The sequence below is a fragment of the Pempheris klunzingeri genome, chromosome 9 (assembly GCF_042242105.1).
Source record: "Pempheris klunzingeri isolate RE-2024b chromosome 9, fPemKlu1.hap1, whole genome shotgun sequence".
Lineage (NCBI taxonomy): Eukaryota > Metazoa > Chordata > Actinopteri > Acropomatiformes > Pempheridae > Pempheris > Pempheris klunzingeri.
In genome coordinates, this window is record NC_092020.1 from 25,358,226 (window position 1) to 25,385,641 (window position 27,416).

Consider the following 27,416-nt stretch of genomic DNA (forward strand, 5'->3'; position numbering starts at 1 on the left):
GTTTATCTAAAACGTAAACTGTCAAGTAAGATTTTTATGGATCAAATTATCAACAAATGCATAAAATATAGTACATGTTTTAAATAAAACTAAAATATCACTTTTTCTTAAGCTGTGAAAAAAAAGGGTCCATTTCAGCAGCTCCAAGTGAGCCGATTTAAACTCCACTACCCAGAATGCAGTGCGGTGACGTCAGGCCGATGATGAATGCTTTATGTTAAAACCTCATCATCGTCCATGTATAAAAAAAACCAGAAAATGTCATCGTAAACTCCTGTTGGATCATTTAATCAAAGTATTAAATCATTTATTTAAAGCATTAAATCATTTATTTAAAGTATTAAATCATTTATTTAAAGTATTAAATCATTTATTTAAAGCATTAAATCATCTATTATTGTATTAAATCACTCGTAGCGGCCATGTTGTCTTACGGGATGGGATGTCCGTCCATGCAGCGAGTCCCGAAGCCCGGAGTGTCCATCAGAGCGTTTAGTAAGTTCTGCATGTTGGCGTCTCCGGGAGCGTCGTCACTAACACACACACACACACACACATAACGGCAAAAATGTAATAATAAAATACAAAATCACAGTCAGGTTTTTACGCTGTAATAATACAGAAGCGTTTTACTACAATATTCTGTGTGTGTAGTTCAGGCAACGCAAATATAAACACAAGGCGATTCAAAGTGCTTTACAGGGACATAAAACACAATAAAAACAAGACGCAGAAACATTCAATTGCAAAAGCTCAAGAAAATAAATAGTTAAAGTTTAAGAGACCATTTAGGGATTTATGAGAAAGTAACTGGATTTTTAAAATCTATCCTTTGGCACACTGGAGGCCAGTGGAGAGATTTAAGAGTTTAGAGTTTAGAGTTTAGGTCAGCGTGGGACAGTTTAGGTCAGTTTTAGGTCAGTGTGGGACAGTTTAGGACAGCATGGGACAGTTTAGGTCAGTTTTAGGTCAGTGTGGGACAGTTTAGGTCAGCGTGGGACAGTTTAGGTCAGTTTAGGACAGCGTGGGACAGTTTAGGACAGCATGGGACAGTCAGAGGCAGGTCAGAACCATTGTGTACCTGATGAAGGTGACCTGGTCCTCGTACATCCAGGGCTGCAGCTCCAGACTGGGGTATTTTCCAAACGGGGGGACGATGAGACTGAAGACCAGAGCGATGCACACAAACACAGCAGGAAGAACAATCTGCAAACAAACATTTCACTTCAGCGAAGAAGTTCAGGACAAAGATTTGATACGAAAAAAAACAGAAACAGCTCACAAATCTGCAGATGTGGACGTCAGCGTACCTGAGCGAAGAAACCCTTCCTGGAGCGCCGAGCGTACAGAAACCGTTTCCAGATCAGAGCCACAAACTGCTGCTTCCTCAGGCTCCAAGCTTTCACCTGATACGATCCTTTACCGGTACAGTTCAACCAGTCCGTCTCTTTGCACTCTGAGGAGCCACATGACACAAAGTCACTTCATACATCATTACTTCACTGAAACTGACTAAGCTACGCTAATGCTAGCATCGAAAAGACACCAGTATGCTAACATTAGCAACCACAGTATATAATGTAGCAGCCAGTGTAGATATACATCACGTTTAAAAAGGAGGTCCCACTCTGTCTCAGAAAGAGAAAACCCTGCTTCAGCCTGACCAGAGACATGTTTGTGTTTGTTTGTGTTAGAGAGCGTGCAGCGTACCGGGGTCTCCGTCTGACTCGTTGCAGTCGTTGTTGTCGTCCTCTGTTAAAGGTCTCAGGCAGCTCTGATGGTCTCCTCCACCGAAGGCGTGAGCCCTCCTCCGCCTCCGAACAGGAAGTGTACCATCTGAACACACATACATGAATTTCAGATCATCGTGATGTCGTGAAGCGATTTCAGAGCCTTTTAAGACTTATTCTAGGATGAGATCACAGAGGTCAGAGGTCAATCCTCACCTGAGGGCACGTCAGTGTCGACTCCGTTATCTTCAGCCACTTTTAGGAAAATCTAAAAAGACAAAAGTTTTGTTTTATTCTTAAAAGCGTCTTTCTCTGCGGTTGCATGCATGAAAAATTACACGTCATAAAAATATATCTACGTCTGAAATACCGAATATAAACCTGCAGCTGAAGAACAGTTGAGGGATTGAATGAAAATCCATTTATGAAAACATGTTTGGTTTTATGGACGCTTGGTTATGATGTTTGATGAACGAGCTCATAATCAGTGAATAAAAACGACGCGTCACCTCCTCCAGCGTGGTGTCCGACACTCCGTAGCTGGAGATGCCGAGGTCGGGCAGTCTGAGGTCCAGGTCTTTGAAGAGCTCCACGAAGGCCCCGTCCTTGGCGGCGCTGTACGGCAGGACGTAGGTCAGCTCGTGTCCGAGGTCCTCCACCAGGCGGGCGTCGGGGACATGACACAGGATCAGACCAGAGACTAAGGACACGTCGGGGGGGACGAAGGGGACGTCACAGATGGACGCCGCGGGGCCGTTTTCTGAGGACGGACACATGAGACACAAATCACACCCACCTGAAGGTGAACGAATCAAACGCCCTGCAGAAACCGAGAGCTCACCGATGGTAGCGGCCTCACTTTCATGTTCGCTGCCGAGTCCGGCGTCACTGCTGCTGACCGAGGCGCACTCCTCCTCCTGAGACACACAGAACACAGCATCAGTAAAAGTCCTGATGGAGCAGAAAACGCTCTGCACACTGAGACCGTTCGGTGAAAATAACGGTGGCGTCGTGTTGCCGAGACCTTCTTGGTGAAGGACACGGTGCTGGAGGAGTTCCTGCAGGAGCTGAGCGACGGCTCCGGGTCTTTCTTCACCAGCGTCAGATAGTAACCCGTCCCCAGCTGGTTCTTCAGATACAGAGACGAGCCCACGCAGCACAGCTTCCCGTGGGAGATGATGGCGATCCTGTCGCCCAGGATGTCCGCCTCGTCCATGTGGTGTGTGGACAGTATGATGGTCCGGCCTGACAGGAGAATCAAAGTTCAGCTGAAGTCCAACTGAGTAAGAATAAAGAGTATTATCGGTGATTAAGCCGACCGAGCAGGATCACTCACCCGGTCGGTACTTCAGCAGCAGATCCCAGATCCCTCTGCGGGCGTAGGGGTCCACGCCGGCCGTGGGTTCGTCCAGGATCACGACCTTTGACCCTCCGACGAAGGCCAGAGCCACAGACAGTTTCCTCTGCATGCCTCCGGACAGCGCGCTGGTCCTGGAGGTGCGCTTGTGGGGCAGCCCGGTGTCCTGCAGGATCTGCTCGATCTCACCCTTCACCTGCTCCTCCGACAGGCCTTTGAGCCGGCCGTAGAACCAGATGTGTTCCTCCACCGTCAGCCTGCAGGGGGCGACGCAGCACACAAGCAAAGTCGTAAAACAAAGTGGCATTTCCACCTCAAACACAGACTGAGTGCTGACGGCGGGGCACCATGTCGGAGGACTCACATGCTGAAGAGGACGTTGTGTTGTGGACAGACTCCCAGACTCTGTCTGATGGCACTGAGCTCAGTCCGGATGTCTCTGCCCATGATGTAGGCGGTGCCGGAGGTCGGAGGGAACAGACCGGTCAGGATGGACCTGCACAGGAGACAAGGGGGCATCATTTACATATTTACATAAACACACTTACCTTTCACTTAACGCTGCTTAAGTGAGAAATCCCCTGTGCCCCCTCCCACATGTGGTGGGTAAAGGACTTCTTTGAGCTGTCTCAGTGAAAACAGCCTCTCTGAAGGGCTTTTATGATAACGTACCTGCTTTTACACCTGTGTGCTTCTGTGCCTACACTCACCTGTAGTGTATCTCTGCACCTGTTTCTGCACTGGAGCCTCTACTAGTATCTAAACCTCCACCTGTATCTTTACCACTGTGACAGCATCTGTCTGCACCTGTAAGTTAATGTGTCTTTACCTGCACTTCTGCCAGTATCCTCCCCAGTACGAGTGTGTGTGTGTTTGCACTGGTTTACGTGGTTCTTTACTCACATGGTTGTGGTTTTTCCGGCTCCGTTGTGTCCCAGGAAGGAGGTGATTTGTCCCTCGTAGAAGCCGAGCGTCAGTCCATCCACCGCCAGCTTCTTCCCGTGACGATAAACCTTCACCAGGTTCTCGATGTAGACGCCGGGATCCATGTGAGTCGGCTCTTCCTCTATACACACCGCTGGAAAACCAGTGTGAACACAAATGACTGTTTTGTTCACAGAGTCTCCTTCAGATCAAAGATTAAACTGAGAATAAAAATGTAATTTGTATTTAAATTCCCTGTTTGTTCTTCATGGTTACAGACGTTATTGTGTGTGAGAGTGCAGCTCTGTATCGCCACCGTGTGGTTACTCTGCGTCACAGCAGTCTCACCTCCTGGGTTTCCTCTCCGGTTCAGCGGGACTTTGTTGGACTTGCCGATTTTGTCCCCGAACCAGTAGGACTTGGTGAAGGGGAAATACCAGGGTCGAGGGATCCCGTACTGACCTGAGACACACAGCACATAAATCTTATTATTAATATTATCTTATTATTACTCTTTTATTTTAACAGTTAGTATCATCGAGATTGAGATCTGTTTTTCAAGAGAGACCTGTGCACAATAAAAACAAACAGTCTAAACATGGGAACCTTAATGCTTTAATATCTATCTATCTTATTATCGTGTGGATTTAAACTAAAGTTTTGCCATCAGATCCATTTCTTAAGTCTGTCTGAACCTGAACTGTCTGTTAACCACACGTTAAACCTCGTGGTCGACTGCAGCTCGTCTGCTCTCACCTGGAAACACGGCCTCGAGGTACCAGGTGAGGACTCCGTACAGGAAGGAGTCGACGTACATGAGGAGGATGGCGGTGCGCAGGCTGAAGTCGTCTTCCTCCAGAGGACTCGACACCAGGTTCTTCCACTGGATACCGACTCCCTGCTCCTCGAACAGAGCGAAGTACTCACAGCCGAACCCGAACGCCACGGGGGACAGGAGGCTCTGCGGGTGAGGCGGACATGTGACTCACTCTGTCCAATAACAACACGGCATCGTCACAACAAACTTATCAGAGCTTCGTGGTCTTACAGCAAAGACTTTGGCTCCGAAACCGATGTAGTCCTGCCAGGCGACGCAGAGCACGTAGGGCAGGTAGAGGGTGAAGTAGATGATTCCTCCGCAGGCGGCGGCCAGGTTGGCGCGGGCAAACGCCGTGCTGATGAGGAAACACTGCATGATGGTTACCACGGCGAAGGATCCCAGGAAGAGGAAGACCACCCCGGGGTCGCTGTAGGGCAGCAGGTTCCCCTTCTGTACAGGACAAGTTCAGAGCGAAGTCAGTCACACCAGATTATAACAGATTATTTCAAATCAGTCAAGTGATGACGTTTCTAAGATTGATTTAATTTACTTTACAGTCTCCTGATGATGTCCAGCTTTGTTTATGAGTTATTTCCAGTTAGTTCACACTTAGATTGGTGATAGTGAAACATCACTATGAGCATTTCAGTGAATGAATCAGCAGCAGACATCAGTACTTCGGGTAATGTGCTAAAACCTCTCTGGAGAGCGACTGTATTGATATTAAAGTCTGTTTTATACAGTGAATCTTGTTTTTAGGTGTTTCACTTTGAGACAAACGGGAAATGTAAGATGAACGAGTCAAAGCCACCAGGACACACACATATCTGTAAATACTATAACAATCTTCAAGCAGCTTCAATCTTTACAAAGTTGGCTGATACACAAACAAACAATGTTAAATTTTGATTCGTGGTTCTTAGACCAAGAACTGCCGGCTCTCTGGCTGTTGTTTGACTGAACACCCGGCTAAACAGCAAAATAACAACAACAATTATTTTAATAACTATTTATTTTAATCATAAAGTGAGTCATTAAATGAAACAACAGCCACGAGTGTCACAGTCGGCTGGAAAACAGCGAAGTTTATTGAGTAAGTAGAGCTGTTGTTGTGAGATTAAAGACAGTTACGTCAATCTTTCTCTCTAAACTCTTCCTCTGTATCCATATTAAACCATTTACAAGTGAAAACGCTTGTGAATTTATTTCTACTGATCAGACTAAACACGGCAGCAGATCCTCATAAACAAGAAGCTGAAAAGTTTTGCTTGAAAAATTACCTGAATAATCAATTAAATTAAGCAAATTAAGCAACTAATTGTCGCAGCTCCACTTTGGAAAAATCAAAAACGTGCATTTGTTGTGAATTAGTAAATTATTAAATGATGCATCGGCAGGTTAAGTGTGTGTGTGTGTGTGTGTGTGTGTGTGTGTGTGTTTGGTCGCGACCTTGAGCAGCAGCACCAGCAGTCCGGCGCTGACCAGCAGAGGAATCAGGCTGCTGATGAACCAGCTGAACCACAGGATGCCGTTATTCAATCCCATAATCCTCATGGTCTCCTTCAGCCTGGCCTCCTTCTCGTACACCACGCTCTTCAGGATGATCGCCACCGAGTACATCCAGGCCAGAGTCATGAAGAGAGGCATGGAGCGGCTCATCACCCGCAGGAAACTGCAACAGAGGACACGAAGGAAAAGGTCACGAGAGGTCGGACGCCTCTGAAAACTAAAAACCAGAGCAGGAGGAAGGTTGCGGATGTTCTCACATGTCGTCTACGTAGCAGGGATACGGCATCTGCTGGATGTAGACGCCCGTCTTCTCCTTGGTGCCCGTCACCGCTCGGATGATGCCTTGTTCGATAACGTCCTGCAGGTACGAGAACCCACCCCAGATGTACCGCATGTCCTCAAACGGGTCAGCACGAGGACCTGGGTCCCAGTACCTGAGAGGGGGGGGGGGGGGGGGGGGGGGGGGGGAGAAAACAGACAAGTCGAGTCGCTTTAACCCTTTATGCTAAGCTACGCTAACTGGCTGCTAGCTGTAGCTGCGTGAACAGACATGAAGGTGGAATCAGTTTGACTTTCAGCAAGAAAGAAGAAAAGAGGATTTCACTCAAACATTGAACTGTTCCTTTAACATTGTGGGGGCCTGCTAGTTGTCCTCACATGGTCCTGACAATTACTGTATACAAACACACCTCTCAGTGTCTCTGTGTTGATGTTTTTGTTGGAGTAATTTCAGGGTCACTGAGGTCATGACCACCATTCAGGAACAGGAACACTTTCATCTGAGTGTGTGTGTGTGTGTGTGTGTGTGTGTGTGTGTGTGTGTGTGTGTGTGTGTACTCACGCGTCTTTGATCTTATTGGTCCTCTCCACATTGTCAATGTCCATGCGGATTTTGTAGTTGAGCTTGGCCGGCAGCTCGGTGGCGTTGGGGTCGACGTCCGGGAATACGATCCCCGCCCAGAACTTCCTGTCCTCCAGCAGCAGCATGGACTGGTTGACCAGTCGCTCTTCACTGGAGACCGGCTCCAGCTTGTCCAGGTTCACACACTAACACACACACACACACACACACACACAGGGAGGTCAGGTCATGATCATCATCATCACTGGTGACGGTGCAGCCCTGGTTGTGCCGTAAATGTAACCAGAGCCACTTTATGTTCCGCCAAATGTAAATGTGATGAATCGCATCATTTGTAGAGCAAGAAGTTGTAACCTGAAGCTCAAGATTGTCTACGGTCCCCACAATGTCAGTTAGCTGTCAGGTTTGTGTCCTCAGAAGTGCAGACGGTCAAAAGGTCCAAAATTTACCCCAAAAATAGCTAAAACTCTGCGTAAATGACTGTTTTAGCTGTAAATGTCAGGTCAGACTGGTTGTTAAGGTCAACACCGACCTCCATGAAGCGGGAGATACTCATGATGGCCTGGTCGGTCTCGTTGAACACCTCCCTCCAGGTGACGGCGCTGCCCGGCGTCCGGGGATCGTCGACCTTCTTGGACAGGAAGTTGGAGATGTCGGCCACGGTCCAGTCGGTGTTGGCCAGCTGAGCGTGGAAGAAGTTGGCGGTGATGTTGTTCTTCAGCAGCGTCTGAGGAGGGTCGGATCAGGATTTTATTTATCGGCTGAAGACAAATCAGTTCACGACGTCTAGAATTATAATGTCCGTGTGATTCTACATTGTTTATCTGTGGAGCTCAGAAAGAGACCACTCTGCTGAGTAGAATGAAAAACAAAGATTAAAAATCAAAGAAGAAAATGAAAAATCAAGAATTAAGATGAAGGAGAGACGGAGGTGGGCGGAGCCTGTTTACCCTGATGACGTCCATCTGCTCGCTGTTCTCCATAAAGTTCCAGACTTTGGGTCTCATCTCCTCCCACATCCCGCCCAGGTCCCTGAACACACCGAGCTCCTGGAAGGTCCGGTTCACCTGAACGCACCACAGACACAGACAGAGAGACGGGGTGAGACAGGGTGAGACGGGGTGAGACGGGGTGAGACGGGGTGAGACGGGGTGCTCCTCCTGCGATGAAGTGACGAGACGGGAAGCGGCGTCGTACCTCATGGATGACCTTCTGGGTGGCGGGGGTGTGCGGGGTGTACAGGATCTTCCCCATCAGGAGAGGCTTCACAGCCTGCCAGATCATCCTGGACATCGGGTTGGAGTCCATGTTCTTCACCAGGCTGTTACAGTACGGAGCTGGAAAACACACGGTCGAGTAAGAAATCCAGAATTACCCTGTGAGTCTATAATGAGATCCCAACGCTTTGGGCTACTTCTCAGGTAGTTTTCCTGACGACTCACTGGAGGAGTTGTCGTACAGCGACGTGGGCTCGTCCTCGCTGCTGTTGTGGTTTCCGAACAGCGCCTTGTAGTTGCTGTCCTCGTACCAGTTGAGGGATTTAATCTGCAGGCCGCCCCCCTCGGGGTGGCCGCACACGATCCTGGACACGGCCTGGTACATGGTGCTGGGCGACGACGTGGCGTTCTGCGTCAGGAAGATGATCTCGTTCCTCAAGTCGATCCAGCTCTTCATACTGGCCAACTGGACGACAAAGAGAGAGAAACAATTCGGTATATAAATGCATCAAAATTAAAAAAAAGGTGGAAGAGCTTTAGGTTACAAAAAAGACTAATTTTTTTAGGACAAACACCCAAAAGAGGAAAAAAATCTGGTGAGACATCTTTTAAATCTGATATGAAGTCATTATGGCTTAAAACTGGTGATAAAAAAGGATCATTTCTTATTTTTTTGTGTTTTGTTGTTGTAATACTCATTTGGGCCACAAGAGTGCAGCACCGCCACATGTTAGAAACACAACTGATAATTCATTTGTCCTCCAGGTGAGTTTAAAAGCTACATATTCTGCATGTTAGCACATTGTTTACCTATCTGTTATACTGTCGTGCCTTTATTTTGGCTAGAAATGTATCGTAATCAGCGCTAATCTGCAGTTAGCATTAGCAACACTGGTGTTTGCTATTAGCCATTAGCCGTTAGCTGTTAGCCCGCGAGATGGTGAGAGAAAAACATGTTGCTTTATGGAACAACAACTATTACATCAGTTAAGTCGTTTGGCATTTCTAACCATTTAATCTTTTTTCTCTCACGTTGGTGATTCAATCTATGGATAATCAAGACCAGCCTGTTGCCATGACTACCGCTATAGTAAACTAACCAACGAACAACTGTAATAAACAATAACTCAGAACGCTTCCAGTCCGTCCTCAATATGAATCATTATTCCAGTCAGTCTGACTTCTGCACTCACAAAATAATCGCTGACAGTGACGTGAAGTCTGTCGCAACTTCCTGCTGAGGCTCCGACTAGTTTTAACACCGACCGATGACTTCAGAGCCGACAACGGTTGTCCGAATGTTTGCAGAATTACTTTCCAGTGGATTTCTACTGACGTTCTCTTCAAATATCGTCAGAAACATCAGAAGAACCCCACAAAGCATCTTTTAATAATGACAAATAAAATAACTAAATGCTAAATTTACCCTCTAAACATCTTGACACACACGCTCAGTTGCAGCCGAGGTAACTCTGAATTACTCCATTTGTAAAACTGTATTTAAAAATGCTTATTTGTGACTAAAGAAAAGGAGTCTGGGAAGTACGAGCTTACGAAGAGTGCCTGAACACAACACCATTCTTTTACATTAAAAGCTGGAAAACATGTTTTTGATACAATAGTGTTGTTTTTTGTATATTTTCTATGTATCACTATGAAAAACAACCTAAAGCACTGATGGTGGATGTAAAAATAATAATAATAATAATGCATTTTAGAGTGCTTAAGGTTAAAACACACAGTTTTGAAGAGGTGAGTTTTGATTAATGACATGAACGTGGACAGATCAGTTCAGTCTCTCATGTGTTTGGAGTCTTATTATTACTTATATTACAACTAAAAGTCTGCATTAAGAAGATGTTTAGCTGTAAAATGTCCAAATACAGTGATCAGATTTGGGGATTTCCATCCTTCCCTAATCATTGAGGAAGAAAAGAAAGAAAGAAAGTTGTCCAGAAAAGTTGTTTTTAAAGTTTTAACGTGACAGCAGCTGGTTTTTTTTAATCTGCTGCTGAATGTTCAGAGTGAATCTGCAGAATAAGCAGCAGCATTCAGTGGAGGAAAGGTGAAGAGTGAAGCTGAGAGGAGGAGGAGGAGGTTCGCATGGTGGGACTGTGGCTGTTTGTGTTTCCTGCAGCAGCTTCGGGAGGAGGAAGAGGAAGATGAGGAGGTTACTGCAGGTCAACACGTTACTGGACACTTCAGCAGAAGTGAAACGGCGGCCGTGTTGCTGAGGACTAACGGACTAAAGGAAGCGTTGAGCTCTCGACGTATTCATCAGCGGTGCATCACAACCACCAGAGGTGTTCAGAGGGGACCCCTATTCACTGTTACACTGCTGAACGGCATGCTGGGTAAAGCTTGCCGTCCGTCGATCACTACAGGGCATTCAAGATCAAACAACCAAAATAATATTATAATTAATATTAAATAATATTAAATAGCCTGATCCCGTACAGCTAGCTGTTAGCAATGACCACTTATTTTTTTAAAAAAGGCAATAAAATGTCTATTTTCTGATCAGAATGAATTTTTTCTTTACAATCATTTAACTTCAGTTAAACACTGTATTTATCTTTATTTATTTATCTATTTACTAATTTATTTATGTACATTTATTTAGTTTAGCGGTGGGCGATACGGCCACAGTCTACTACAGAACGTGTTGCTGTTCTGTACATAATACATAATGCATACATAATAATAATAATCATATTACACGTTTCATTATTTTCTGCCTTTACTTGGACCTTCAGTGCAAACAAAAACAGGATGCCCGACACCATCGCTCCTGTAGCCTGCACGCTGAAAATCTGCTGCGAACTTCTGCAAAGATAACTTTATTAACAACCTGATGTTTGGCGGAATCGTAGAGGGGAAGAATTCCCCCTTTGGTCGCTTCTAGAGCTGAAACGATTTGATGATTAATTCATTAGTCAATCTACAGAAAGCACAAACACGTCAATTCTCTGGGGTTTAGTTTCTCCAGATGTTTTAAATCTTAGTAAACAATCGAGTAACACTCGATGATTGTGACTTTTCACTGTTTTCTTCTTTCTCCCAGAGAAAAAAGAATTTGTTGGCATGTTAACAGACGATAAAGTTAATAATCACTTGCAGCCGTAGCCCGTAAAATGAAGAAACAGCGTATTTCTGAAACTAATCTGATCCGAGACTCTGACGGATGAAAGTAGGTCAGAAGTTTCCGGAAAGCTTAAAGTGAGTTCCCCTCGGGCCGACGGGACCGGCCTGTCAGACACAGCAGAAGGTGACTGTCGTTAAATAAAGCGGGTTCAGCCTTTAAACTGTAAAACAAAGAATCAGCTCTGAGACACTTTTTCTGTTTGGTCTTCAAATCCAATGACTTCCCTCTACGCATGAATTTCAAAATAAAGCTCATTAACTGGAGGAAAAGAAAAACTATTTAGATAAGACGTTTATGATGTTTAAAGGAGCAATCTGTTTCTTTTTTAAACTACATCCTGTAAATTAAAGGTTAAATAAAGGTTTGTTCACTTGTACGACACATACACACACACACACACACAGAGTTCCTGACTCAGCATCCGCACAAACCAAACACAACACAGCAGTCACATGTTTTCAATTTAGCCCAGTGTGTGTGTGTGTGTGTGTGTGTGTGTGTGTGTGTGTGTGTGTGTGTGTGTGTGATGACCTCAGGGTGAAAAACAACATACTGGGTCATCTTGACTGAACTTTACTCCGATTATCAGACTGTCCTCAACAGCTGAGACTGAAGACTGAAGGGAGAAATTTGTCCACAGTCTGTCCCCAGTCTGTCCCCAGTCTGTCCCCAGTCTGTCCCCAGTGTGTCCACAGTCTGTCCCCAGTCTGTCCCCAGTCTGTTCCCAGTCTGTCCACAGTCTGTCCACAGTCTGTCCACAGTCTGTCCACAGTCTGTTCCCAGTCTGTCCACAGTCTGTCCACAGTCTGTCCACAGTCTGTCCACAGTCTGTCCACAGTCTGTTCCCAGTCTGTCCCCAGTCTGTCCCCAGTGTGTCCCCAGTCTGTTCCCAGTCTGTTCCCAGTCTGTCCCCAGTCTGTCCCCAGTGTGTCCCCAGTCTGTTCCCAGTCTGTTCCCAGTCTGTCCCCAGTCTGTCCCCAGTCTGTCCCCAGTGTGTCCCCAGTCTGTTCCCAGTCTGTTCCCAGTCTGTCCACAGTCTGTCCACAGTCTGTCCACAGTCTGTCCACAGTCTGTTCCCAGTCTGTCCCCAGTCTGTCCCCAGTCTGTTCACAGTCTGTCCCCAGTCTGTTCCCAGTCTGTCCACAGTCTGTCCACAGTGTGTTCCCACTCTGTTCCCAGTGTGTTCCCAGTCTGTCCCCAGTCTGTCCCCAGTCTGTCCACAGTCTGTCCACAGTCTGTCCACAGTCTGTCCACAGTCTGTTCCCAGTCTGTTCCCAGTCTGTTCCCAGTCTGTTCCCAGTCTGTCCCCAGTGTGTTCCCAGTCTGTTCCCACTCTGTCCCCAGTCTATTCCCAGTCTGTCCCCAGTGTGTCCCCAGTGTGTCCCCAGTGTATTCCCAGTGTGTCCCCAGTGTGTCCCCAGTGTGTCCCCAGTGTGTTCCCAGTGTGTCCCCAGTGTGTCCCCAGTGTATTCCCAGTGTGTCCCCAGTGTGTCCCCAGTGTATTCCCAGTGTGTCCCCAGTGTGTTCCCAGTGTGTCCCCAGTGTGTCCCCAGTGTGTCCCCAGTCTGTCCCCAGTGTGTCCCCAGTGTATTCCCGGTGTGTTCCCAGTCTATTCCCAGTCTGTCCACAGTCTGTTCCCAGTCTGTTCCCAGTCTGTCCCCAGTCTGTCCCCAGTCTGTCCCCAGTGTGTTCCTTCATAATGTTCCCAGTATTTCTTCATAATGGTCCCAGTCCACTTCTAGTGTGTCCCCAGTCTGCTCCCAGTTTATCCCACTACTACAGCTCACTGTGGATCCTTCACTGTTTCAGAGTCGCTGCCTTTGCAGCTCAGAGTCTCCTCGGTGCTGCTGTGGCCTCCAACATGGCCGCCGAAGGCTCCATGCAGCCACCTGCAGCCCGAGGCGACTCAGCGGGACCCTGAGCAGGACGCAGATGAGCGCTGAGTGTTTGTTGTTTGTTCAGACTCGTGTTTTCTCCTCCTGAGAGGACTGCGAAGAGAAAACCTGCTGAGACGTTTCGAGTCTTTGTTCAGCTGGGGAGCTCATCTGTCTCTGCTGCAGGAAAACAGCTTTTATCTGGACACAAAGACTCCCAGAGACACTCGGAGCTGCCAAGTAAACCCAGTGGCCTCGGTCTGCTGCTGATGCAGGCAGGAAGACCGACACGTCTGTCCGCTGCAGGACACGTCCCACCGAACATAAATGACGCCGCGGAGGCCTCGGGTTGACCAGGTGTGTTTCTTACCTCGACTGCCAGCGAACCCAGACTGTCCAGGAGGTTGCTGGTCGCCTTGGCAACCTGTTCGACGGTCTCGGGGTCGGACCTCACGTCCATCTGAGAGACACAAAGAGACACTTTGAGTTTCCAGCTTCAGTTCAAACTTGTAATAGAGCAACTTTATTTTTGACGAAGAGAAATTCGACAACACTTTTTTGATGAAACTCCCCTTTAACTGTTATGATAAATTACCTCAATCAATGCACTGGCGGTAAAGTTAAGTTTAATTTCTAAGGTTTCTAACCGAATATCATTTTTGTTGTTTACTTTAGCTCCGTCTTTACCGTGTCTGCAAAAGGACGTTATCACGGGTGATTTAGCCACACGGCAGCTGAGTTGGGGCGCCGATGAGCTTTTCCATCAATTTTAACATCCGCTTCATTCACAGTTCACTTTATTGTGAATGCAGCTCTGAACTGCAGACTTTATTCTTTCTGTTTACTTTATATTTCTGAGCTATGATTCTAGAAATTCATTATTATTACCTTTAAAGTCGGTCACAGATTCTCAAAAGTACCACAGACTGGTGGGACTTGGCGAAGGGTCAATTCATCGCTCTTTAAAACACACCGGACTTTAATGCAGATGTGTGTTTTTGTTTTGTTTTGTTGAGGAACCTTGAATAACCTGTTGATTTTCATTATCATCCATCAGAGCACTCTGAAGTTCATTTCACAGCTGATCCTCCTTTAACTTTACTGAAACTGTAAAAGGATTTTCTCTCGGAGTCTCTGACTGGAGGATTTTACCGATTTCCTTCCCTGCTGCCGTGGAAACTTTCAGCTGAGACAGAAACAGTTTGAATTAGTTTGAGGTTCACACAGTCCGTCAGCCGCTCGTAGATTTCTGAACACAAAGGGAGCGAGGCCTCGCTGACATACAGCTTGCTTTCAAACCTTTAAAACCACCAAACGGGTCTCCAGGGTACGAAAACTGAGACTGTAAAGAGCACGGACAGGCCGAGACACGCCTCCTCCCACACACACACACACACACCATGCTGGATACACACCAAACACACCTTCGCTTTGTGTCACCTGAACAGTGCGAGCCAGGTGAAAACGCCCTCCGTCATTCACTGACTCTTTCTACAGGATTCCCACCATAGTTCACTTTGTTTACACAGAACAATACAACAACAACTAAAAAGTAGAAGAAGAACATTAAAACATTAAAAGTAAAAGTTTCCTAACAGAGACTGGATGTTTTTTCCACGATTCTTTAGAGGTTTTGTTGTGTATATATTTGTCTTATTTGTATGTTTTTGTGCTTAACTGTTGTTAACATACACAACTCTTCTTCTTCTTCTCTGGTGTTTCATCTGGTTTAACTCAATGAAAATGAGTCTGAGTTGAGTTTCTCTGGTACAGATTTTTGTTGATATGGTCACTTTGTTGCTTCTAACAGGATCAAACAGGCTGCGTTTCTTCTTCTGCTGCTTTAAATGTGTTTCTAACAGGATCAAACAGGCTGCGTTTCTTCTTCTTCTGCTGCTTTAAATGTGTTTCTAACAGGATCAAACAGGCTGCGTTTCTTCTTCTTCTGCTGCTTTAAATGTGTTTCTAACAGGATCAAACAGGCTGCGTTTCTTCTTCTTCTGCTGCTTTAAATGTGTTTCTAACAGGATCAAACAGGCTGCGTTTCTTCTTCTTCTGCTGCTTTAAATGTGTTTCTTGGATGTACTTCCTGCTTTGTTGTGCTGCAGCTACAGACAGCAGCTAAAGTCAAAGTCAGAGTGTTTCTCCATCCAGGATGAACCTCTGGTCGTCATGGTGTTAAAAACCCTCTGAGCAGCTGACGTCTGGCCTGGTGCCCCCCCCCCATTAGAGAATAATACTGATGTGCTGCTGGAATACACCACTGAAAGTCTGCACGGGGGGCTTTTATTTTGAAAACTATGTGGATTCTCTTTGTTTTTTAATCCAGATAACCACAAGTTTTAAGGATAGATCGCTTCGCAGGTCAGTTTCTGTCTGTTTATATAACATCTGCTGATAATCTGATAAATAAACGCTGCAGATGTTTCCACCAATCAGCAGGTGTGTTTTTACCTGAATGGGTTTGAGGAAGTCTAGGTTGTTCAGGAAGTGCTCCTCGGCCTGGTTCAGCCATGACGACTGGGCCTTACAGATCGTGTCCTGTACGAGCGTTAACACCTGCGGGTCCGCGATCGTCACAAAGTCCTCCACGCTGCGCTGGCCGCCCTTCCTGGGACACATGTCCCTCAGGTGGACCCCGAAACCTTTCAGGATGACCTGAGACGGACGGAAAGAGAGAGGGTTCAAAAGTCAGGTTCATTATCAGGACATTTTATTTATTCTTATATTCTCTGGTTTTATTTCATGTAAAATATGACATAAACAGATTTTTATTAATATTATCATAGTTTCATTCCCAGTTTTCAGACGTTCTGGGACATTAATTTGATGTTTTTATGTATGAAACTCATTTTCTCCCGCTGACAGTGTCACAGTGACAGCTGAAGCTCAGACTGAGCGCGTCCTCACCCTCTCCAGGTTGACTTCAGCCTCTCTGATCTGCTTGACGCTGTGCTCGGAGAAGGAGGCGTTTCTCAGCAGGAACGTCGACAAAGTCTCATCGTCTCGCAGGAAATGCTTCAGCTTGAAGCCTGACAGAGAAAAAAAAAGAGGAGATAGAAACATCAGGTCAGAGTTTCTGTGTCCTCAGAGAAACCTGACGCCTCATCAGTCATGTGACTCCAGGTTTGCTCCTCTTGGTTTGTTGGTATAAAACCAGAGTGAACACAAAGATTTAGGGGATTATTACTTTAAAAAGCAACAGTGGCAGTAAAAGACCCCTGAGGCTACAACTGAAAGGAAGCGTTGACCATATTTGGCCTCCTATGGACGCGTCTGCATGTAAATGAGCATCGCCTGATCAGATAAAGCACGTTAAGTTTGTTGTTGTTGCTTGTATGAAGTTGCAGAAACACATTTCCAGGTTTGCCTGTCAGCTGCATGCTGTCACATGTCTGCAGGACAAACTTTCCACTCAGGCGGAGCTCAGAGGAAACCTGCATCTCTCCAACTATTTACATTTTATTTGGACAAAGCCCCCACCCCCATCTTTTCTTCTGCTACAGGTTTACACAGGCAGCTGTGGCGTGGACACAAACTTCTGGAAACATGTTTAGTTTACCAGCAGCCAAGAACAGATGGCAAACCAACCAACCAATGGTTTTAATGTAATCCCATTCAACCCACCAGACTCCATTGACAAAAAGAGCAATTTTACCTGCAGTGGCTGGCCTACCGCTGCCTTGAACAATGCGTTTCTTTGTGTTATTGTGTGTTACACAAACACCATGTTGGAGCCAAACTAGTCTTTTAAAACACTACAGTCACACAATAACAAGAACAAACTAACCAATCAAGACAGCAGTAGACCAGCAACTACCGTGTAAAATTACTGCTTTTGTCAATGGAGGCTGGTGGGTTTAAACCAAGGATCCAAGGACATCCAAACACGACTAGTCCACGACTAGTTTATGCAGCTTGTCTCTGCTGTTATGGACGGCGGTTATGTTCAAGATACACCGAACATCGATCACAATAATCCCTGCGATCTGAATTATCGTCTTTCTGAAATCAATCAGTGAAAATCTGGAGGTTAACTGACAATGAAATCGATCCTTTCCTTCTTTTTTACAACGACGAACCACAGACTGGAGGTACGGAGGCCTCACGGGGACAAAAACCGGACTTCAGGAGGAGCTGAGGTGAACTGACACAGTTACTGACGGGTCAGAGGACACGCTGAGCTGTCTGACATCAGCAGCTCTGAGTGATGTGATTGGTCAAATGAGGAGCAGTTTCCTCTGAGAGCTCCAACAGAGAAACACGTCTGCTTCAATCAGAGGCCTCCAGGGAGGATTTACTCTGCGGTATTAAACTACACAGGCGACATGAGCCAACCCGGAGAGGAGCGCTCGCACTCACTGACTCTCTCAGCCAATCAGCAGTTAGTTTAGGGCCTCCGAGTCCCTCTGAGGCGTCGGGCTGAAAGTTAAACTGGGACTACAGGCGATACAGCAGTCGTTTAAAGGTCTCTTTGAGGTCATTTTCTGTCTCTTTGTGGTCGTTTTGTGTCTCTTTGTCGTTTCAAGTGTCTTTGAAGTTGTTTCCTGTCTCTCTGTTGTTTTCTGTGTCTCGTTAACACACAGAGGCAAACAAATGACAACTTACACCGACAAATATGGAGCCTCAAAGAGTTCCAAATTAAATACATTTTTAAAAAAAATCATATATATTTACATGTTATAAAATATATAAACAAGCCAAGAATTTGTGAAACTGAAGAAAATGTTAAACTGAATCACTATTGTGACATTTTAATGTTACGCCTGTATTTTATTATATAACTCTGCTTAAAGTCCTATGAAATAAACAGGTCATTTTTCATAATACTGATAATAAAGTAATACGTTCTACTTCGTTTCATGTGATTTATTTCATAAATGATGATTTAATATCGGGGCTCCAAAGACAAAAACACCGGAGAAACAACATGTCAGATATTCTGACTGTGAATCTGACGAAGAGCCTGAAGTGAACCGATCCAGGTTCAGGTCTGATCTGGGTTCAGATCTCCTCGTGTGCCTCTGATTGGACAGAGTTTGTTCAGCTGCAGAGCGACACGTTTGAACTCGGTGACGCTCAGCGTGACGCCACCAAGCCGAGCGGCGGAAAACTCATCGTGACAGGACGGCGCGACAAGAGAGAGGCGCCACGCTGGTCGTCACCTGCAGAGGCCGGAGTGCCTCACGTCTCTGAATCTGGTCTAAACTCTTCAGATGTTTCCACGGAGCGTCTGACTCAGCGACAGCTCGGGGGCTGCGCTGAACTCTGACCAGGTGAGATCACCTGAAGAGGTAAACCTGCCGCGGCTCGTCTCCACGCCCACGCTCACATCACACCTTCCTGTTCTCACGAATCAAACAGCGTTGATTTGTGAGATCGGACGTGATTAGAGGGAATAAAGAGCAGACATGTGTTGAAGCTCCATCTCAGGGAGGAGGAGGAGGAGGAGGAGGAGCGCCGGCAGGTCGGAGCAGGTAGAGAAAAGAAACGCCCCCCACAGCGAGTTTAAACTGCAAATTAACACACAAAGGAGGAAAATTCTTTTTGTTTAATGAGCCTGAAAAACCCACAACCGGAGGAGGGACGACTGTTGAGCTCTGAGGACGTCTGCAGAAATCTGAAATGCTGCTGGTTTAAAATCCTCTGCCAAGTTTTACTGTAAAGGAACTAAATCTAAAACGACTTCTTTAACATTTTAAAAAGACGTGTTTCACCTGTTTTATATACTTGAGTTACGTTTCAAGGTCCCAACTGATGATTAATTTCACAGTTGTATCATTTACTGCTTCTAATCTGGATGAAGTAACATCATCATTTAGTGTATAAAGTGAAAATAAAGTTATCAGATTATTTCTACAGAGGCCCAGAAGGGTCATTTCATAGAGAATCTGTATGACCGGATGGCTGCAGGTAGATTTAAAAGTGCCATTCTGCTAATTTTCAAGTTCCTACTTGTATTTGAAGGTCCTACCAGAGCAGGTTTAAGTGGCTCAACGATCAAAAAACACCAGCCGTCACTCTGCTGCTTCACTCTCGCCTTCGACGTCTTCGTCATGTCAGAGAGGAGGTCACATGATCAACAGATCCCCTTCTGACATCTTGTTGGTCTCCAGTCCCACCAGGGGCTCATATTTACTAACAAGTGCACTTTACATAATAAATGGACTTTGGCGTCTTTACCAATCAGTTCCCTTGTTCATTAATCGCCACATGTTTCTCACCTGGAGTGGAAGTGATTTTATCAGTAGTTAAAGCTAAATGCGATGCTGCTGCCGTCACCGCCGACCCAAGAAGAGACCGAAGCTGCGGAGCTTTCTGTTTCCTACCTGATCGGCTGTTCTGCATCGCCCGCAGAGCCTGAGCGAGCTCCTTAAACCCATCCAGGTTTTTATCGTTCTGACTGTACAGAAGAATCTTCTTCGCGTCCGAAAACAGACGAGAAATTCTGGAGAGGAAACACAGAATCAGTGTCTGAAACATGAAGAGGAACAAACACAAACACTGACTGATGTTTTCTGAAGATAAGTGAAGTGCAGTGAAAGTGTAAACGTGAAAGGAGGAAAACAGGATTCATAAATTAAAGATGGGCAGTTTTTTCAGAATAAAAGCCTCAGCTCTGATGGAAGTGAGACAAAATTTGGTCTCACATGGAGTCGTTGAAGTTTCCCACGATGCCCGGCGACTCGCCCGGCGTCGGGCTCCTGAAGCAGGGGTTGTTGGCGTTGCAGAGGATCCCCTGAATCCAGGGCAGCGTGCCGGCCGACGGCATCGCCTTGTTGGGAAAATGACCTGCGGACAGGAAAAAAAATACAAAATAAAACAGGAAGTGTTAACCAGCTGTCAGTTTTACCAAAATAAGAGTAGCGACAGTAATATGAATAATATCATGCAAGACTTCAAGTTTTATAAAAAATTAGCATTTTGTTCAACAACTAAAGCTCCCATCAGACCCCGGCAGCTAAGACTCATGGGAGATGTAGTTGTTGAGAGCTAACAAACTAAGAAGCTCAGATGTGACAAACATCAACTGCTTATTGATTAACTGTTTGTGATCGTTGTCTCTCTTTAACATTTTGTTTAAAGAGTTAACCGATTAAACTGATGAACTTTTAATTAAAATGACATTTTTTTAAATGTGTTTATTAACATTATTCATATTGGGCTGCAGACTTCCTGATTTTTATCACTTTGCACTAATTAAACATCAACACAAGGAAAGTTTTACACAATAAATGAAATCATTGTCAATTAAACGATACAGAAGTGATGTCGTTATTTCCAAACCATATTAGTTTCTCTCTCTCTTCTTGTAAACTCGTCTCCTCTCGCCGTTAGAGTCCTTTTTACGACCACAAACCACCGTCTGCATCTGTGTTCTTGTAAAAGCCTCTCTCTCAGCTGTCAGTCGGATTTTGACCAAGAAATTATCTTCCTTCAGCCCCACTTATTGTTATACAGCCCTGGTGGGGTATCGCTGCTGATCTCTGTGGTCAGATAAGGTCAGTGTGGAGACGCTGCTGATCAATAGGTTGGAATACTTTTATGATCATATTGGATTTACAGGATTTCTTTGAATTCACTTGTTTTACAATCGGCCCAGCACTCTTTGAGCTGCTTCATATGTATTTAATATTTCACATTTGTCTTTCTTTAATAGAGTCTGAGTGGTTTTCTCTCCTGAGACACTTTTCAAGGCACCAAACACATCTGATGTGTTGATGAAATGATCTGACATTTCCAGACTCTCAAAGCCGTAGTCCGTTAAATTGTCACTATTAATGCAACTGTGAAAAATAAACCACAAACTGTGTAAAGAAGGCGAAGAGGCGACGTCCAAAACTCAAAGCTTCAAACGGCAAACGACGACAAACTGATGGGCGACGCCGTGGCAACTACGTCTGCTTCTCATGTAGGTTTGGAAAATAAAGGAATATCTTCTCTTATCTTCTTGTGTGTGTGTGTGTGTGTGTGTGTGTGTGTGTGTGTGTGTGTGTGTGTGTGTGTGTGTGTGTGTGTGTGCTGCCACACGATAAATACGACGGCGGGGTTGTTAGAGATTTTTGATGAGCGATTATGTTGGAAATCAAGCATCTTTATCTGAATTCAAGTATGAGCTCAACGTAGAAAACATTCTCCAGATCTATCTGTCCGTCCTGATTAGGGATCTTACTTGGTTTCTCTTCCTGAGCTTTCACCCTTGGGTGCCCTCTCTGGGGATGCAGATGGTCATACTACATACTAAACCCCCCCCGGGGGCACATGTGAGATTTAAACCCCCCCACACACGTGTTTGTGAAGACACACTGTCTCCTGTCAGATTTAATCTGAAAGATGTTGAAGACGTTTCGTCTTTATCTCCCCGAGCTGTGCTGGAACACACTGTCCACACTTTCACCTGGACACACACGCCGCAGGTAGATAACCTGCCACTGGTTTATTATCACCTGCATCGAAGCATCAGCAGCAGCTGTTGGAGGAGCGAGCCGAGGGAGGAGGCGGCGCCGCGACCTTTACCCCCCCACCCTCCACCTTCCACCGGGCTTCGCCCCGCCGTCAGCTCCATGAGGAGTGAAGAAGCTGTTATCAGAGAACCTTTAAGACTGCCAACTGGCCTCTTTTTAATCAAAACGGAGATAAGATAAGAGACAGAGAGCTGCAGATTCACTCAGACAGGACGGCTTCACGGCTCATTTAGCTCAGCAGTCAGACTCAGGACACCGACGGGAGCGTTCAGGATGCGTCGGATTAAATATTCCTAAAAATAACACAAAACGTTTCCCTCTGAGGAAGAAACATCTTTGGGTTTTCACGCCAGAAACTTCTGCTGTTTCCCAATTTGACTACTGCAAACTTAATCTGTCACAATCAGCCAATCGATGGATTATTCAATCAACATGACCAGCAGCTATTCTGATAATCGACTAATCGATTAAAGGCTTTCGTCTTGTGTGCCAGATAACTCGCTCTCTTTGTTAGTTGGACAAAATGAGACACAGACTAAACAATTAATCAATCCTTCAAGATGATAACAAGCAGATCAATCAATGACAAAGCCCTACGTCACCACCTGATTCTACAGCATGTTCTATCATCACATGCTGCCCATAATAATCACACATTTGTTTTATTATTGGTTCATTTGCAGATTATCTTCTACATTAATCAATCAGCTTTATTTGTTTGAACAAACTGAAAATATTCTGTTTTCTATCACAAGCAAAAAGGAGCTTTGACTCACTGCTGAAAAATTTACTCATTTATCAAAATATTTGGCGACTAATCTTCGTCCGTTCAGCTAATCAATTTATCGACTGACTACTGCAGGTGCATGTAGTCTACAATACGTTTGCTGCGATCAATTAAACTTTGAAAAGAGAAAAGATCCAGAGTTCGTACGGCTTTTCAAGAGCAAAGTTCAAGCACTTTTCAAGCACTTTCAAGGTAACTAAACCAAATGTTTCCAGACTCTCAACACTACGAATAATGATCAATCAGTGCATGTTGTCACTTTGATTATTTTACCAGCTGCCTATATCAACACTGATTGTATGTTATTGATCAGGTTTATAATCTAGCGTTAAATGAGTGCTTGAACCAAATTATGCTGAAAAACAAACATTTTTCCAGGAGAGTATTTGAATTTAAGCACTTTCCAAACCTTCACAGTTAAATTCAAGCACCTTGTGTGAGCTCTGAAGATATTTTACTATTGATCTGCCGTTTATTTACATGTTTTATCGTACTTTTACTCGTTGAATTGTGGTACGATAATTAACTCCTACTCAGGATTCGACAGGCTTCCTCTGTGTGATAACTGAGTCAGACTTCAAGGCCCGTTTGAAACAGTTAAATCTGAACTTGGCCACTGAGAAAACCGCATCAAGTGAAGTCTTCTGTGCGAGACCTTCAGGGTCGCTTTAAGCCGACGGGTTTCAACACGTCCGAGCTCACATGCTGCGTGAATCACAGCAGAAACATTCCTCAAACGGCCGACTGCAGCAGAACTGAAAGCTCTTTAAGTCCTGAGAGCTTCTGCTTTCAGGGGAAACAGGAAGACGGGAGGCTTCCTGCATGAGTTCAACCAGGTTTAATGTGGTCTCAGTTTGAGTAAGAAGTGACCGGACAAACGAGACGAAGCTCAGTTCATCACGTTTTCTCTCACTGGACAGAAAAAAGCAGGAGAATCTGGATCTCTCTGTTTCCAGTTCCTCCATGAAATGATGTTTGTTAATTTTATCTTTTAAACATTAAACATTAAATATCAGAACAGAGCTCTTAATCATATTGTGCTGATGTTTTTCAGTTTTAAGTATTTTATTGTTCATTTCATCTAATGTGTTTCATCAGTTCCAGTTTTTAACATGTCAGGAACATGTGGGCGACACGTCGAAATACTAAAACAACATTTCAGGAAATCTTCCTCGTGATGAAACGCACCTTTTCTCACGTTTAATCACTACGACGTTAGCTTAGCTTAGCATACAGACCTGAGGCAGGAGGAGGCCCAAGTTCAGACCCCCCCAAACCATTTCTTCTCTAATGCCCAACTGATTTTGGCATTTGATAGACAGAATAATGAAGATAATGGCCGATCACACACTAGTCTTCTCTTCCAGGATCGTGCCAGGGGGAGCACGATCTCACGACCACGCACATGTAAACAAACCGGACTGAGCACAACATGCTAACGCAAAAACAGAAGACTGCACGAATCAGGGTGGACAAACGGACGAGGAGAGCGAGAATCAGTGGTGAAATTTAATCCATCACAGTTTTCACATCAACAGTATAGTATGCTAACGCTAGCTAACATTAGCCTCATGGTTACCGGTTGCTTGGCGATACAGTCGGCTGCTCTTTCATCGGCTGCCGTGGCGTCATCATCCAGATTTTAAATGATCCGTCACATTACCAGATAATCTGGGCCTGAAACTCCTGCAGTGAAACCACGACTCAGAGACCTGATTGATCCTAAACCACATTATTAACTCATTGATGACGTGACTCTGCCGAAGGCCACAAGAATCCGTCTCACGTCAGTTTACACGACAAGCTTAATCAACTTTAGAAGTTTGGAAGTAAGTGAAGCTGTTTGGAAATCGATTGACTGACTGACTGACTGATTGATTGATTGATTGATTGGCTGCTGGGGGTTACTTTCTCACAGCCGTGTGGAGTCAGAGAGCGAGCTGAACTTCCACAGAAAGCTGCCGAACCCTCAGCCCGACGCCGACACAGTTTCAGGTTGGAAGCGTGTGGTTACGTGATGACCTTATCGATCCTGAACGCCGCTCTGTGACCTTCACCGCATTTGATAATGACATTACAGCCCGGCGATAAAGTGCCATAAACGGCGCTGATAAACCAACACGAGCAGTTTAAACCAGCTTCATTCAGCGTCGAGACCTTCATTTGAATTCCTGCAACCTATAAACAACATCTCAGCCAGCTCTGCACTTTCTCCAGCTGTCCAATTATCAATCAATAGCTTCAGATAATCAGGAATCAATCTGCCATTTGGAGTCAAACTGACATTTGATATGAGACGTCCTTAAAAGGTGCAAGGGTCTGAGCGCTGCTGCTGCTGCAGATTAAAATCTGATAATCAGGAACAGCTTCATATCACCTCTGTGAGTGCATGCAGAAATACTCCCAGCATGCACCGGGCCGGTACTGACCCACATCACCTCTGATTACTCCTGCTCAGAGCCGCTTCACTCAAAATCACCCCTGCTCGCTCCACAACAAGAAAAAAAATCTGCCTTGTATTGTTGTTAATTCATCTTAAACACAAGCCTGGCAACTATTTCACGACTAAAACATGAGCTCAGCAGATTCCTCTGGTTCCTTTCCAGGCTTTATGTCGCTCTCTGCACACACACACACCAGACTCCATTGACAAAAACAGTCATTTTACCTTGCAGAACATCAGACTTCCCAGTCTACTGTCGCCTCAATCGAGTACTCCGTTTGGGTTACTGTGTGTTACACAAATATTGCGTTGGATCCGAACTAACCCTTCAAAACACCAAAGTCACACAATGACACAAACTAACCAACTGATTGAGACAGCGCTTACCCAGCAACTACTGTGTAAAATTACTGTTTTTGTCAATGGAGTCTGGTGGCTTTTATGGGAGCGACACGATGGCTGTTTGAGGTTAAACCAGAGTAACAATCTGAGCCCGTCGGGGCAGAAACAGACTTTTAGTCTCATATTTTATTTCCTCGCTGTCCGACGCGTCCATGAGCCTCCGATGGAAATGTAAATAAAGTTGTTTTTTTTTTAAACTCACACTCATGCTGTTCGTACGGCGGGTAGTTCAGCCGCACCGCGATGAGGATGAAGAAGATGAAGAGCGGCCAGACGATCTCCACCAGGAGCTGAAGCTGGGAGACAGGAAGAGAGACAGGAAGTCAACAACAACACACACACACACTCACTGATACACACACAGTAAACCACATGGACTAATACACAACAGAAAAGCACAATAACACACACACACACACACACATTAATGAACACTAACACACAGTAGCACACACACTAACAATAACAAACACAAACACACACTCTGAAAGCATCCCTCTAGGCCCCTAAAGAGTGTGTGTGTCTGTGTGTGTGTGTGAAACAGGAAGCAGCTCGTCTTTATTATTAGCCGTCATTCATAATTAATGACGCGCCATCGATCGATGCATCCATCCATCGATCGGAGCTCTCTGTTTTCACAGCACACAGAAACACAAACACGCTGCGCTCGGACAGATCGTTACATCAACAACACGAGAGGGACTCAGTCTCCCATGATGCCTCAGCTGCTATCGGGCAGCTCTGACCTCTGACCCCCTTCAGTCAATATTCAAGTCAATCTGAAGACGTTCGGGCTTCAGATGACGACAGCAGAGAGGCGATCAATCAGTTCACCAACTCATCATGCAACACTTCTGATTTCGTGTTTTTCTCAGTTTTATTGACTCGTCACTGCTTTATGTTTTTATAGACTAATCATTTAATCAGTTTATCACTCTGATAGCTGCTCAGGTCACTTATCGCTGCTGGCAGAGTTAAAAATGATCATTTCTGAGGTTATTGGAGCTAAAATGAGACATTTTAAGACTGTGGGACATAAATCTGTCATTTCTTCTTCTTTATCTTCTTTGTTTATTGATTTTTGGTACCAAGACAAACAACAACAGGCACAATAATATTAATGCTAAAAATATAAAAGAGTTCAGTCACTTCTTATCAATTAAAATGGGAATTTAGTTTCTGATTCATAGTTTTTATGTCATAAATTAAACGGTGGTTGGTATAAATACTGGTGACCAAACAACTGATTGATTAATGGGGACGATAATCGATAAAGAAGACAGCAGACAGACAGGTAGAAGGTAAATCAGCGACTGACCGTCTGTCGTCGTCGGTAGGTGAAGTTCTTCCACAGCAACAGGCCCAGCTGTGTTAGGACAGACATGTCTGCCGCCGTCTCTCCGCCGCCGCGCTCCACCGGAATGACGGTCCGCCGCCGCTCGCTCTGCATTAAGAACACAGACGGGGTGTGAGCCAGCGCACGGCTCAAAGGTGCCGGGGTCAAAGGTCACAGCAGATACATCAGGCCGAGGGCGAAGGAGGGAGGCTCAGATACCGAAGCTGCTGATCAGGCACACGTTTATCTGCTTTAAAAACAGCAGCCCTTCAAAATAAGAGTCACTGTTGTTTTAACAGGCTGGCAAATACACAGCTAACACACACTAGTACACACCACTAACACTGTGATACACAGCTAACACACACACTAGTACACAATAATACACACCTTACACACTGAGATACACACCTCACACACACTAATACACACCGACACACACACACACACACTATCAGCAACACATAACAAACACTAATACACACCGACACACACACCGACACTACAACAGTAACACACTACGTACACACATGTACATGAACACG

The 27,416-nt window shown here is 45.3% G+C and overlaps 1 protein-coding gene across 1 annotated transcript in view; it reads right to left on the minus strand.

Moving 5' to 3' along the window:
• abca1b (ATP-binding cassette, sub-family A (ABC1), member 1B) overlaps positions 1–27,416 on the minus strand; it is a 41,354-nt gene that overhangs the window by 11,038 nt on the left and 2,900 nt on the right. The window contains exons 2-29 of the mRNA XM_070837343.1: positions 26,854–26,979; positions 25,738–25,831; positions 20,089–20,230; positions 19,768–19,886; positions 16,349–16,470; positions 15,893–16,096; positions 13,809–13,898; positions 8,645–8,885; positions 8,400–8,539; positions 8,153–8,269; positions 7,735–7,929; positions 7,182–7,387; positions 6,598–6,774; positions 6,281–6,503; positions 5,060–5,281; positions 4,768–4,972; positions 4,360–4,473; positions 3,991–4,165; positions 3,452–3,583; positions 3,067–3,344; positions 2,755–2,975; positions 2,572–2,647; positions 2,240–2,490; positions 1,947–1,998; positions 1,711–1,836; positions 1,311–1,456; positions 1,082–1,206; positions 435–533 (exon numbers count right to left, since the gene is read on the minus strand). Of these exons, the coding sequence (XP_070693444.1) occupies positions 435–533; positions 1,082–1,206; positions 1,311–1,456; positions 1,711–1,836; positions 1,947–1,998; positions 2,240–2,490; positions 2,572–2,647; positions 2,755–2,975; positions 3,067–3,344; positions 3,452–3,583; positions 3,991–4,165; positions 4,360–4,473; positions 4,768–4,972; positions 5,060–5,281; positions 6,281–6,503; positions 6,598–6,774; positions 7,182–7,387; positions 7,735–7,929; positions 8,153–8,269; positions 8,400–8,539; positions 8,645–8,885; positions 13,809–13,898; positions 15,893–16,096; positions 16,349–16,470; positions 19,768–19,886; positions 20,089–20,230; positions 25,738–25,831; positions 26,854–26,919 (4,358 nt within the window). The 5' untranslated portion in view covers positions 26,920–26,979. The remainder of the gene's footprint in view (positions 1–434; positions 534–1,081; positions 1,207–1,310; positions 1,457–1,710; positions 1,837–1,946; positions 1,999–2,239; positions 2,491–2,571; positions 2,648–2,754; positions 2,976–3,066; positions 3,345–3,451; positions 3,584–3,990; positions 4,166–4,359; positions 4,474–4,767; positions 4,973–5,059; positions 5,282–6,280; positions 6,504–6,597; positions 6,775–7,181; positions 7,388–7,734; positions 7,930–8,152; positions 8,270–8,399; positions 8,540–8,644; positions 8,886–13,808; positions 13,899–15,892; positions 16,097–16,348; positions 16,471–19,767; positions 19,887–20,088; positions 20,231–25,737; positions 25,832–26,853; positions 26,980–27,416) is intronic.